At 34.2% G+C, this 13650-nt stretch overlaps 1 protein-coding gene across 5 annotated transcripts in view; it reads left to right on the plus strand.

Annotated features, from left to right (window-relative positions):
- Elp1 (elongator complex protein 1) overlaps nucleotides 1-13650 on the plus strand; it is a 145892-nt gene that overhangs the window by 17324 nt on the left and 114918 nt on the right. For 4 of the 5 annotated variants that reach the window (XR_013032332.1, XM_076517610.1, XM_076517611.1 and 1 more), the window contains one exon: nucleotides 704-784. The exons of the other annotated variant lie outside the window; for it this stretch is intronic. Coding sequence is in view for 3 of the 4 variants with exons in the window: in XM_076517610.1 (XP_076373725.1) it covers nucleotides 704-784 (81 nt within the window). In the remaining variant the exon portion in view is untranslated. The remainder of the gene's footprint in view (nucleotides 1-703; nucleotides 785-13650) is intronic. 5 annotated transcript variants of the gene reach the window in all.

The following is a 13650-nucleotide window of genomic DNA, read 5'->3' on the forward strand; positions in this document are numbered from 1 at the left end:
TTCTTGAAAATTTATTTGGCAACAATATTCTAAGATATACTAGTGTTTTGTAAGATGTATATTGTTGATTTTTACTCTTGAGAACCTTCTACAAATTCAGAGAACAGGTGGGACTTGCACAATACACATTTAACAATGTATATTACATTAAGCTGAAACAAATGTAGATATTAAAATAATTGTAGAACAGTAAATCCATTACAGTGTTAAGTACATATACTGTTGTTTGTGAATTAAATATAGAATGTTTGATTGTATTTTTGCATTTACATTAACTTTTTCTCTCCCTTGCAAAAAACAAACAGTATGAATCAGGAAAGTTAATTTACCTCACAGTTAATATTGTTTTGAATTTTCTGTTAGTCTGAAAAACTGTCTTAGTCATTGTTGGGAGAAGTCAGTTTTATTTGACAATACGACTATGCATTAAGAATGTGCAAAATTCTTGGGATTTTGTAATATCAAAATCTTTTGTATTAAGTGAGTAATTCTATCATTATATTGATAGATAAGTTTTTATCATTGTGCTGATACTGGTTTTTTATTTTTTTTGGTCTGTAAAGAATGAAAAAGAACCTGTAAAAGGTTTTACTTATGTTTTGTGTATCTTCAGTATTGTTAATTATTATTTTTAGTTTTTTTTTTAAGACAAAGTATTTTCATATTTTTGTCAGAATAGTTGAGAAAATAAATCTGTTTTCAGCTAAAGGTACTTTGGTTCTGATGACAAAAGATTTTGATCCAGTTCTGGAAAAAAGCCTGCATTCAGTGGAGTTGGGTGAAGGTAGGCGTACCTATGTTTTGTACTTTAGAAACTTCGTTATGATTCAAAATGATTAAAATGCTCTATTTACTAGAGGAAGAGGAACACTCCTAATTTCACAGTTGTTTTTGTCACCATGGTTAAATTTTAAAAATACTATATTTACCAAGGCCCTGTGATTTCACATTTTATTGGGATTTTATTTGTGTCTATTACTACAAAAACAGATTAAAACCAGTACAAAAAACATATAATAATTTACTGATTAAATAGTGTGATTTATGTTTATGGTTAAAACTACAGGAAATATTATTCAATAGATTAATGCTTTGATGAGTGGAATTCATTGTGTCTTGCTGCAGGTTTAAAACAACTCAAAATGTAAGGCCATCTCCGAGTTTAAGAAAACTATATATCTAATCCCCAAATATCTGCTTAGGAAGTACATGCTTTAGTTTATAGAGAGTTAGAGTTCTATGTTCAACCAGCTTTTTCTTCTTTTTAATGTGATGCTGTTTTTTGAGAATGAAAACACTCATTGCTTTGTCACTTTGGTCTCCTCTTTATGTGCCTTCCTCCAATTGTTGGACATGAAGTTTCAGTTGGGGGAGGCTTGTTCTTGTTTTTTATTCTGGCTTCATGCTCTCTCAGGGAACTGTGGTAAGTTTTTCAATAAGTACACTTCACATAAGGTTGATATACTCATGGTAGGCCTATTTCTGATGAGCCTTGTGTGACTTTGCTTTTCTTCAATGACATAAGACTTGTGAATTTCAAGTCATCAGTGCTGAGACTTTGGTAAGTTAGATACTTAGGTGTATTTTGCTATCTCCATTAGTTTAATAATGTGCTAACTATTGATTAATACTTTGGAATATTGGTGTGTTTAATTAGTATGCATGTTTTTAACAAGTACCCTTCCTTCTATATTCTTCACCTGGTATTTTGTGAGTCTTGTCCACTTTATCTGTGTATGTCCTTGTCAGTATTCTTCCATTACTTATGGGTTTTGTGTCCTGTCTTTTCTATTCCTTTCCTTTTCTTATTGGGATTTCAATGCATACCTTAATGCTTTTCCCCATCTCACATTTCAGCCTTTGTCTTAATGTTCCATGTACCTTCCTTCCCTCACAGCCTCCTTTGGTGTGGATTTCTGTATGTGATAAGGGGACCTCCCAGAGAAGGTTCTGTTCTTTCAATTTACCTCCTCTAGGACCTAAACATCCACTCACGTGTTTACCGTGCATAGTGACCCATGATTGGGAGGATAGGATCCTGGTGGGTTAGAGGTCCAACCTTAGTACTCCACTTTGGTCTTGAATTCCTGTAGATGGGTGGCCTTGGGGTGGCTCCCTTTGGGTCAGTTGGCTGGTCCACTTGGGCTGGGGTCAACCAAGACTAATACTGGATGTTCTCAACAGGTGTTGTGGACATCGTATGTGATGCTTGTGTTTGGGTATAGTGCTCTCAAAACCCTGGCGTTGCTGCAGTCTCTCTCATAGGGCTCCATGGTAGGTGGGATCAGTGGGCACCAAAGTATTCTTTTTTTTTCTCTTTTGGATACTCCAAATAAAAACCTAAATAAAATAAGATTTTGAGCAGCAATCTTCAACATCTGTAATGCCTTAACATTATTTTCGTGTACTACATTTTCTTTCAGACGTACCTTTACGGCAGATGTCTCTCCTTTTCATTCAGGGACTAGAGGGACTTGCTGGCTCTCCAGAGTCAGTAAAGAAGCTTTGCTCTGGTGACATATTGGTGGAAACATCCACATCTCAACACAGTAAACTCCTCTTGCATTCAAAGGTGATTGGGGATATACCTATTGAGGTAGTGCCTCAAGCTACTTTGAATTCCTCTTGAGGAGTTATTGTTGAGAGGGATGTGAAGAACATCCCCGAGTCAAAGATTCTCACTGGTTTCTGCAGTGAGCGCTTCACCAAGGGCCACCTGGTTTGACTTGAAACGTCAATCAGAGAATCCTTTCTCAAACGACAACATCTTGTATCAATATTCTTTGATATTGAGAAGGCTTATTACACAACATGGAGGTATGGCATTTTGTGAGACCTCCATATATATGGATTATGAGGCCATTTGCCCATTTTTATTAAAAAAATTTTAATGGATAGGAGATTCTAAGCTTGTGTGGGTTCAAAACTTTCCTGTTATTTTCTACAGGAACTTGGAGTCCTTCAGGGCTGTGTTTTGAGTGTGACTCTTTTCAGTATAAAGATTAATGCCATCACTGACAACTCCCTCTTACTGTTGGAAACAGGTTCTTTGTCAACGACTTTTACATCTCATGTCAGTTGTCGAACATGAGGTATATCGAGTAGGAGCGACTGCCCTTAATCATTTACTGAAGTGGATTACAGCAAAAGGTTCTGAGTTCTTTCTCTCTAAAACCATTTGCATGTACTTTTGCTGTGTTCTCAAGGACAAAGTTCTTGGGGCTTATCTTTGCCATCTGGGGAGCTGATCGATGTTCTGTGCTAAAGATATATTATGCTCTTATTCAATCAAAACTAGACTATGGATCCTGGAACCTGTTCACCATCAAGGACTTTGGCTCTGTGCTGGGGCTTTCCACACTTTTGTAATTCAGAATTTATACACAGATTCTAATGAAATGTCTTTGCAACCCCTGCCATTTGTAACTGTTTTTACTGTATGCTTCAAAACTTCATTCCTTACCAAAACATCCTACCTGGGGTTGTGTTTTCCTTCCTCAGTGGGCCATTCTTTCTCAGAACAGACAATTTGCTATTGCTCCTTTTGGCCTTCATATTTAGGAGCAGTTTGATGAATTGGGGTCTGTCTTTGGATAATGTTGCTGCATCGACTGTAAGAACCATGGCTTATTATAGTCCTCAAATGTGACCTATGTTTAAGAAAAGCAGACCCTCCTGATTGGAATTACTGTCTTATTTGTTGAATATCTTTTGAACCATTTTTCCATTCCTATTTATACATATGGTTCGAAATCAGGTGACTCTGTGGGCTCTGCCATGGTTTGTTGAGGTTCAGTGGTTGTGTGCAGAGCTGCCTCTGCAGCTTCTGTATTCACTGTTGAACTGTATGCCATTTCCCTTGCCCTGGATCACATAGAAGCTAATCAGTACTTAAATTGCACTACTTATACTGACTTGCTTAGTTCTCTACTAGCCCTGGAATTGCTTCATGTTAGTTCTCACAGTGTTCTTGCTGATAATCAAAACCGACTGGCCCATTTCTCTTTAACATCTACCTCTATGCAGTTTTTCTGGATACTAGGCTACATTGGTATTTGCAGGAATGAGCTCACCGACACTGCAGCTAAGTCTATCTGCTCTGGCACTATCACTGCTGTACTTGTCCCATACATGGACTTATGGTCCTGTATTCAAGGCTCGCTCTGTGCCAATTGGCAGTCGACTTGGAGTGAGCAACGTGAAAACAAACTTTTCCAAATAAAACCCTCTATTGGACATAGACCGCCTTGCTTTCGTAAGGACTGGAAAGAAGAATTAGTCACAGTTTTTTAACTCGTCGTTTTCTTTCATCTGGCACTGATGCACCAGTGTGTTGTCTGTGTAATACTCAGGTCACAATGAGCCACATTTTACTGTCGTGCCATCGTTAAGACTCTCAATGATGGCTCTATTTTGAACATGTTTTGTCTACTCTAACATTAGAGAGTTATTGGCAATAGTGACATTGTCCACCTTGGAAATCTTGTTAGTTTTTTAAAGGCTATTAATCTTATTAATGCTATTTAAATTTTTTAATTTATACATTAGACATTTTTTTAATGTGATTCCCTTTTAAAAATCAAAGTACATCTAGTTTGATTTGAAATTGGTAAATGGACATAACGTCAAATAACTCAAAACCAAGACTGGAAATGCCAACTTCATGTGATTAATGCTGTTGTTTGAACTATCTGCTAGTTATTCTGGCAAGTTATAATTTAAATTTTGTGACACCTCTTTTAAAACTTTTATTGCTTTACTTTCTGAATATAGCTATAATTTCAAATAACTCAAAACCAGGACTGGAAAGGCCAACTTTAGGTGACTGAGGGTGGTTTTTGAACTTACCTATTAGTCTTCCTGTAATTTATGATAATTACAATCATGCTACAGAAAGCCCTTTACAACTTGTATTACTGTAGTTTTTCTCTTACCACTGTTGACAAGATGTAAAAATTGGATTTAATGCTATTTCTGTTTTTAATTAAAAATTTAACTTTGTTTTGTTTTTCCTTAATTTCCTTTAATGAATTTTACTAATTTTTACTTTAATTTTAGCTTTCTACTGGATGATTGGTGCAGATAGCCTGGTTGCTCTGTGTTATAAAACTTCAAACCAACCAACCCTCACAGCCTAATTACTTCTCTTTCTGGACTAGTATGACAATGTGGTTAGAGCACTTAACTCATTTGGCTGATGGTTGTGGGTTTGAATCTCCATCCCACCAAGCATGTTCACCCTTTTAACTGTGGGGGCATTATAATTTGATGGTAAATCCCTCTGTTTATTGGTAGAAAAGTAGTCCAAATGTTGGTAGTAGGTGGTGGTGACTACCTACCTTCCCTCTGGTCTCTCATTGCTAAATTGGGGACAGCTGGTGCAGATATCCCTCATTTATCTGTGTGCAAGCTTCAAAACTAAACAAAAAATCTTTTCCTTACTTTTTATTGTTGTCTCTCAGATTTTTATACCATCTATGCTATCCACATCCTTTTGACCATTGATTTTTCCCTCCACAGAGCCTCTGGCAGTTATACACCCATTTCCTACATGTACTTCCATTCCAATCCAGATAGGCTTCATTGTCTGGTTTGTTCTTTCAGGTGTTATGCAGCACATTCTATGTCCCTTTTGGGGTTTGCATTCTTGACTTTTTTTTCTCTGGATCCCTTCAGTTTTATTCAACCTGTTAAATCTCGTTGGTTGGGTCCCTCAACTTAAACTCAGTGTGGCAAATTCAGACTTGTCCTTCACAACACATCCTGATATCAAATTTTTCACATTACTATGTCTTTTACTGCTTGTCTCTACTCTCTTTTGAATGTGAACTACTTCCAATATCTTCGTTGCTCATTACCTGCTAGTTCTGGTTGTTTCTTCCTCTAGCGGATATCATCTTCCTTCCATGGCAATTTTATACATATCCATTTGCCTTTATGTGCTTTCTTTTATTTATGTTTTTTTTTCAGCTTCTCTAATCTTTACGTCTTTACAGCTTCCACCTTGTGGCAGGTGTTGCTTGGTCAGATATGCTTTGTTTCAACCCTGCACTAAATGCAGTAACTATATAATGTTCACAGTTAAGGTATCCCACAGGGCACTTTACTGGTGGTATATGTGTATATACAATACATGGCTTAAAGTATGTGGACACCACTTCTAATTAGTGGGTTCAGCTATTTCAGCCACACCCATTGCTAACAGATGCATAAAACCATGCAATCTCTATAGACAAATATTGTTGATAGAATGGGTCATACTGAAGAGCTCAGTGACTTTCAGTGTGACACTGTCATAGGATGCTACCTTTCCAATGAGTAAGTTTGTCAAGTTTCTGCCCTGCTAGAGCTGACCTGGTCAACTGTAAGTGTTGTTAGTGTGAAGTGGAAATGTCTAGGAGCAACAACAGCTCAGCCACGAAGTGGTAGGCCACATAAGCTTGCAGAACAGGACAGCCGAGTGCTGAATTACATAGTGCATGAAAATTGTCTGTCCATAGTTCTACCACTCACTACTGAGTTCTAAACTGCCTCAGGAAGCAACGTCAGCACAAGAACTGTTCGTCTGGAGCTTCATGAAATGGGTTTCCATGGCTGTACACTGCCATTTCGATCTGGAGCAGTGGAAATGTGTTCTCTGGAGTGATGAATCATGCTTCACTATCTGGCAGTCTGACGGATGAACTGGGTTAAGTGGACACCAGGAGAACAATATCAAGTGTAAAGTTTTGTGGAGGAAGAATAATGGTTTGGGGCTGTTTTTTATGGTTTGGGCTAGGCTCTTTAGTTTCAGAGAAGGAAAATCTTAATACTATAGTATACAGTGATTATCTAGAGAATTATGTGCTTCCAACCTTGTTGCAACAGTTTGGGGAAGGCCCTTTTTTGTTTCAGCATGTCAGTTCCCCTGTGGACAGAGCGAGGCCCATAAAGACATGGTTTGCCGAGGTTGATGTGGAAGAACTTGACTTGCCTGCACAGGGACCTGACCTCAAACCCATTGAACACCTTTACGATGGATTGGAACACCAACTGCAAGCCAGGCCTTCTTGCTCGACATTAGTGCCCAACCTCACTAATGCTCTTGTAGCTAAATAGGAGCAAATCCCTGTAGCCATGTTCCAAACTCTATTGAAAAGCCTTCCCCAAAGAGTGGAGGCTGTTATAGCAACAAAGGGGGGGACCAACTCCATATTAATGCTCATGATTTTGGAATGAGATGTTCAACAAGCACATGTGGATGTTATGGACAGGTGTCTACATACTTTTGGCCATAAGTATCTATGTACATTATTCTCTCTTTGAAATTGACCTAGCTGTCATGATAAAAAACTTGCACCTGACAAGAACTCATTATTCAAAGGATCAGTAATCATATAACAAATAACTAAGTTCAAGCCAGTTGCTATTTCCAGGGGTTGAGCTTAACAGTTTATACTTTATAGGTACTCTGATAGCAGAGCAGACTGTTACACTGTATAATAATAGTTATGATGGATAGTAGTTCAATAAAGATTACTTAAAATTGATTTGTTTGTGATTTATGTAAAGTAATTTATTCACTGATCATATTTATTTCATAAACATTCATGTATCACATTTTTATTCCATACATTTAAAATGTTACAAGCTAACATGAAACTTATTTCATACAAAATTGTCCATTTTTATTTATTTTACACATTTCATGGAGTCACTGTGAGGTTCACTTGTATGGCAGTTATATTAAGAAGCATTTTGTTAGTTTTCAGCACATGATTTTAGTATCAGTTTTTAAGTGATGTGCAGTAAGTATATAGAATTTTACACAAGAGAAACTATAAGAAAATTGGAAACTAGATTCACTGAACATAAAAAAAAAAAAAATCCCATATTTACCACTATGGTAAGTCATGAAATCTATGGTATATCTACACAAAACAATGTAATTTTAAACAAATAACCAAAGGTCAGAAGTTGCATATCTCAATTGAAACAAATAGTCGTACCATAAACAAATATTTCACCTTGAATTTTGGTTCATTTTATCCCAACTCTTGAAGAGGGACCATTCTGTGTGTTTGAAACAATTGGTAAAGAAATAAGAATAAATAACTAAATTATTCCTAGACTGTAGCCAATACTTAATAAAGTAATTTTCTTTGAATAAAAATGCTACATAAAATGTAATATGTTAAATTTAAAGAATTTCAAGTTGATTTAAAATTTTCTAATTTCTGTCTTTTTTTTGTTTTGTTGCTTTTGTCACAGCTTCTTTCAGCTTGAGACATTTATAGCTTTCCTAGATGTCTTGAGGGTATTTTTAGGTTTTAATGTATAAAACTTGCAGCAAAATTTAGACATAGCCTGGGGCTATTTTTAAGATATACGTTAAAATAGTAGGTGATGTGTAGTGAATCCCACACAGGAATTAAACTGAATTACCAAATATTTCTTTTGATTCACTAGACTATTAATAACTTAATATATTTGAAACTGCTATATCAAAGAAGAACTTTCAAAATAACGATGTTAAAATTTAAATTTCTCAGTAATATTATATATAAAGTACAAAGCAACATTTCATTTGATTAATAAATAATTCATGTTATTTTTAACATAGGAAACAATAACAGTGATTCTGTGGTACTTACTATGCATTAGTCTTTCCCTTCAGTATGTAAATTTTCCAAATTTTTGTATTTTATTTCATTTCAGGTTGGATTTAGCAAATCACTAAAATAAATAACTTAAAAATAGGTAGATATACAATACCATGTAAAGTAATTCACAATGAAGCTTAAACCCATTCTAATGGAACAATACCAAATTTAAATGGAAGCTAGTTTTAACATTTGACATGTCCTCATGAACCCAATGTGTAATGTAAACAAAAGCATAGTTGGACAGTTTAAAAGGTGTCTAAGGGTTTAGCACTCCAGACTAGAGCTTTAGACACTGCGAAGTTCCATTGAATGAGAAGAGCAGATTTGTAACTACCTTAAGTTACAACATGGTTTGTCTGAGTTTTGAATTGTACAATTTGGGTTATGTAATGACAATTAGAGCTTATGCTTAAAGGATTGTAGTGAAAAATGCCTAATATATGTGATGGATGATGTCTCAGTATTTGCCCAGGTATTTGAGTTTGCTGTTACAGACTAGTACATGGCTTTACAAGGAATGTGAACAGGATTAAAGTTAAAATTCAAGATGTGTTTGCTCGTGAACAAAATTAAAAGATGTCTCAAGTAACCCTATGAAGATTGTGATGATTCAAAACTACCTCCAACTATGAAAGATACAAGAAGTGTGAAGTTTTCTGATGGTGAAACATGCAACACTGAAATGTCTGTAAAGCAAGAAACACCCTGATGACCTTTAGATTTTTCATTATGCATAGTAAGGATAATTTGCCAATGAGCAGTCTGGGGACCAATTGATACAATACAGAATATGATCCACATCAAGGTGTTGAAGTCTTTGGTAAACTTACTTGTGATATGACTTTGCATTGGTATAGCTGAAATGACTTTTACCTTAACTTGGTATTTTGGATCAAACCATGGAACAAATGGATGTAGTTTTATCTTGCAGATGGGTAATGTCAAATTTATTTTTTGAACTTCTGGATGATGTTGTCATACTCATAAATTTCATTGGTTGATTATTTTTACAGCATTAATTGCAACTTAGATTAACTTATTTCTTTATGTGACATTAATCAGGATAGTAAGTTAATTACTGTAATTTATTACCAATGATATATATATATATCCAGTCTCCATAGGTTTTTTAAAAAGATGCCTTGCAATATAGATGATTTCTAATGAATTTAACAGTAATTGGACTTAAATCCAAACCTCTTATTGAGACATGTGAATAGTAGGTGGCAGACTCCAGTACCATCACTGGAGTTTATTGAGAAGTGTTCCCTAACAGTTCTCTCAGAAAAGGCCAGGAAGAAAAAGAAGAAGAAAAAGAGTACTAGAACAGTTGTTTGGCTGTTAAAGATGATACCATGTTGGTTGAGTTGAAAGTTGTTGCATCTGTGGGCAGTCTGTTAAAAGAATTAATTTTTTTTTGAAAGTATTTATGTAAATTATTTCATCAAAATCCTAATTGGGAGACCCTGGACAAGTGGATAATACATAAGCTTTTCTTCCAAGAAGACTGAGGATTGAATCCTGGCCTTTTTTTTTTTTTATCGGAAACATGCAGAAGTCTGTTATAGAAGTATGACAGAGGATTAGCAGCCAAAACATGGATTATAGAATAGCTAGCAAGTTGTAAAGCTGGAAAGTTAGTAGTGCTTGCTCATCAGTTCATTCACATTGCAATTAATCATCTACATAGTGTTAATCATTTAGTACAGTTCCACCCAGTTATGGTAGTAGTAGGTGCAAGCAAAGAAAAAGAAAGGTTGGTAGCAGGTACTGTCAGTCAGTTTTTTTTTCTTTTGTCAGCAGAGTTCACCATCACCAACACAAAAAAAGTTGCTAGTGGATTATGTTGGAGAATAGTCTTTCTTCTAGTCAGCAGTTCACAAACAACAGCCTTAAACTAACTAAAGGAACAGACCTTTTAAAACATTGTGCCTACAACCTGTGGTGGTGGGAAATGCCAGTGTTATTCATCAAAAATACTAACACTAATTCTAGTATCACGTTAATCAGTACTATTGTAATACCACCAGAAAAGAAACACTGAAAAAGAGGAAAAATAAAAATAGGAGCTTTTGTTACTTGTGATACTTTTATTCAAAGAAATCTTTTCTCCATATTCTTTTGTAACAAATCAGAAAATGCAGATTACTTGTAATTAAGTACTCATTCATTGCTGTAAGGTATGTTAGCAACTTCTTCATGATTGCACCTAGGGCACTTAAATGTTAATGATCTTATGCAATAAACACAGTCTTGTATATTTTTTGGTTTCAACTAAGTTCAAGGGCTACTGAAAAATATTGTAAGTAATAAATAAACACCAGAAGCATTAAAATAGATTTATAGTATATGTGTGTGAGTGTGAGAATTGTCTGAATATGTTACTGGGTTCTAAAGGAACAAAACAAAAAAGAAAAGGAAAATGAAATCTACATGTAGTTGGTGTGAGAGAAAAGGGCAGTTGTATGTAAGACTCCTCTGTGTTTCCTGAAGCCAGACAGTGCTGTTTGTTCTGTTATTGTTTAAGCCTTTTAGTCTGGTCAGAAATGCTGTTTGTCTCCTGAAATACCTTATTATCAAAACCTGCAAGTACCATAGTTCTTGTGCCCTTAAAGTCACTGAAAATAATCCTTTGGTTCATATCATTATTTAAATAAAGAGTTGTATTTATTCATTTTACAAACATGCCTTCATAGGTCTGTAAAGGAAGCTGGATATTGATCAGAAAAGTGATTAAAATTTGAGGTATTGCCTCCTTTTGCCAGAGTTTTTTTTTTTTTTTTTTAATATCTGCAACACTTTAACTTTTCATGATCAGTAGCTCATTTCTTGTAAATAAATATTTTAACATTGGCCACAATTAACTGTTTGTGAAACTACACAATGGAATTCACACAGAGGTCATGTTTGTAATGTATGAAATGTTAATAACACATAAAAAATAACAGTTCATTCTAAAATGTAACAAGGTACTGGATCAGAGCAACTTGTGGTTTTGTAGATTGTTCTCCACTAGGGTTATAAAGTACTGACTTAATATATTGTTGAAGTTTTTAACTGTGCATTGGATTAATATTATGACACTATAAATAGTTAGCCATCAGGATTATAACCTGTTGATCCAGTGCATTGATTGAATCATTGTTGTGGCTCTTTAGGTTATAGCCAAAAGGGCCATAATGTGATAGCAAAACATTAGCAGTGCATTGAATCAGTATGGTTTGGTCCTGTTGACTAACATCTGCAAAACCAAGGTTGCATGGATACATGTAGTTAGCTTTCCGATAATGTTGAACCAGTATATATTATGGCTCTTTGGCTTGCCATAGGCCATGACTTTCAACAGAGGATTTAGAGTATTGCTATTTTAGTAAAACTAATGTTACCTGATTCTATTCTTGGTTTTATTATTTCTTATTCTCTATCGGGTATAAACTTTGTAAAAGAGAGCTATAATGATTAAAACTTTTATATGACAGAATATAATAACAATATTTTAACTTTGTTTGATTTATGTAGGCTTCTTTAAGACTATAATGTCAATATTGATTAATCCAAAATATTTTATTATTTAGCGAAAGTCTCTTCTGTAATGCAAAAAATACTAAAATTTTGGATACATTGTTAGATAGCTAACTTTAAGAATTGATGAGTATCATACCATAATTGCAAAAATGAAACATTACTTCAACCTGTATTGGAGAAGTTAAAAAGTGTTTTTGGCCTACTAATAATTTATTTTCTGAATAGACTTAGATATTTATATTTATTCATTCGTTAATGGTTTTAAAACTTTGCAAGATAAAATTATTACTATCAAAGTTTTAGTTTGTAAAATAAGTTGATACTATTTTGTTTTGTGTTGTTTGGCTTTAAATTTAAACTATTTGAAGAATATTCAGAGTATAAGGTTTTAACTGGGCTAAATATGCTCTTGCCTAATAAAGTGAGTTTCGTTCATTTTTTTTTCTTGGCTACAAAATGTATATCATATATTTATAAATGAAACACTTACGACTACAGCATGTCTTCCTGAATGAAATGTCTAGAAAAGTGTACCTAGTGATTTAGAAGTGAATAAATCTTTCTCTCTAAACTTTCAACAATGCACAAGCTGAACATTTAAGATAGCCAGTATCTCATAAACCACTGTACATGTGCACAGTGTTTGGGTTGTAAAGCAGTCGGCACTGAACATGGTACATTACTGTTTGCATGTTTACTAAGTTAATTTTGAATAATGTTAACATAGAGAAGTGACAATTTTGATACAACATGTAAAAAGTAGGTATTAAAGTTGAAAACTCTGAACTTTGGTAAATGTTATCAAAAATAATTATTAAATACTGGAATGGCCTCTGATAATAGCAATACTATCAGCCTGGTTGTACCTTGACTTTTGGACTTATATAAAGCTAAAAAACATCAATAATATTCACTTGTAGGTACAAATAAGAAAACACTAGAATATCAAAGATCTTTTTTCTCCTTTACTCATTTTTTCTATCAGTCTTGTGACTTCAAAAGTCACTCTTCAGAAAACAGTTTTATTGAGGATATGCAATAAAAACGTGTATGTATATGTTAAAATAATAAACACAATGTTTAATATTGAATTTAGTACAATTGAGAACATAATATTTCATAACTTTTTTTAATTAATTAGATTATTTGTTTTCTGACTATGGTTGCTGTGAATTCTGGTATAATCTCATTCACAGTATTTGAGAGAATGGTAAGAAATATACCAGTTTTTTCTACCTTATAGTAGAATGAAAAATCGTTCTTGATAAGTTTTGTTTTTGAGGAGGACTTTTGACAAACTTGTTGGTAAGCTACCATAAATAATAATCAATTATATATATTACTAATGTTCAGTTTTCATTCAAATTGTGAAAAATATAAGAAGGTTAATTTAAAAATAATTTCATGTGACTTGCTGTCAATCTAAATAATTATTGTTCAGGGTAAAATATGATTAAATAAAAACTTGTTTGAAAATTTA

Source organism: Tachypleus tridentatus, chromosome 8, assembly GCF_004210375.1.
Source record: "Tachypleus tridentatus isolate NWPU-2018 chromosome 8, ASM421037v1, whole genome shotgun sequence".
In the NCBI taxonomy this organism is placed as follows: domain Eukaryota; kingdom Metazoa; phylum Arthropoda; class Merostomata; order Xiphosura; family Limulidae; genus Tachypleus; species Tachypleus tridentatus.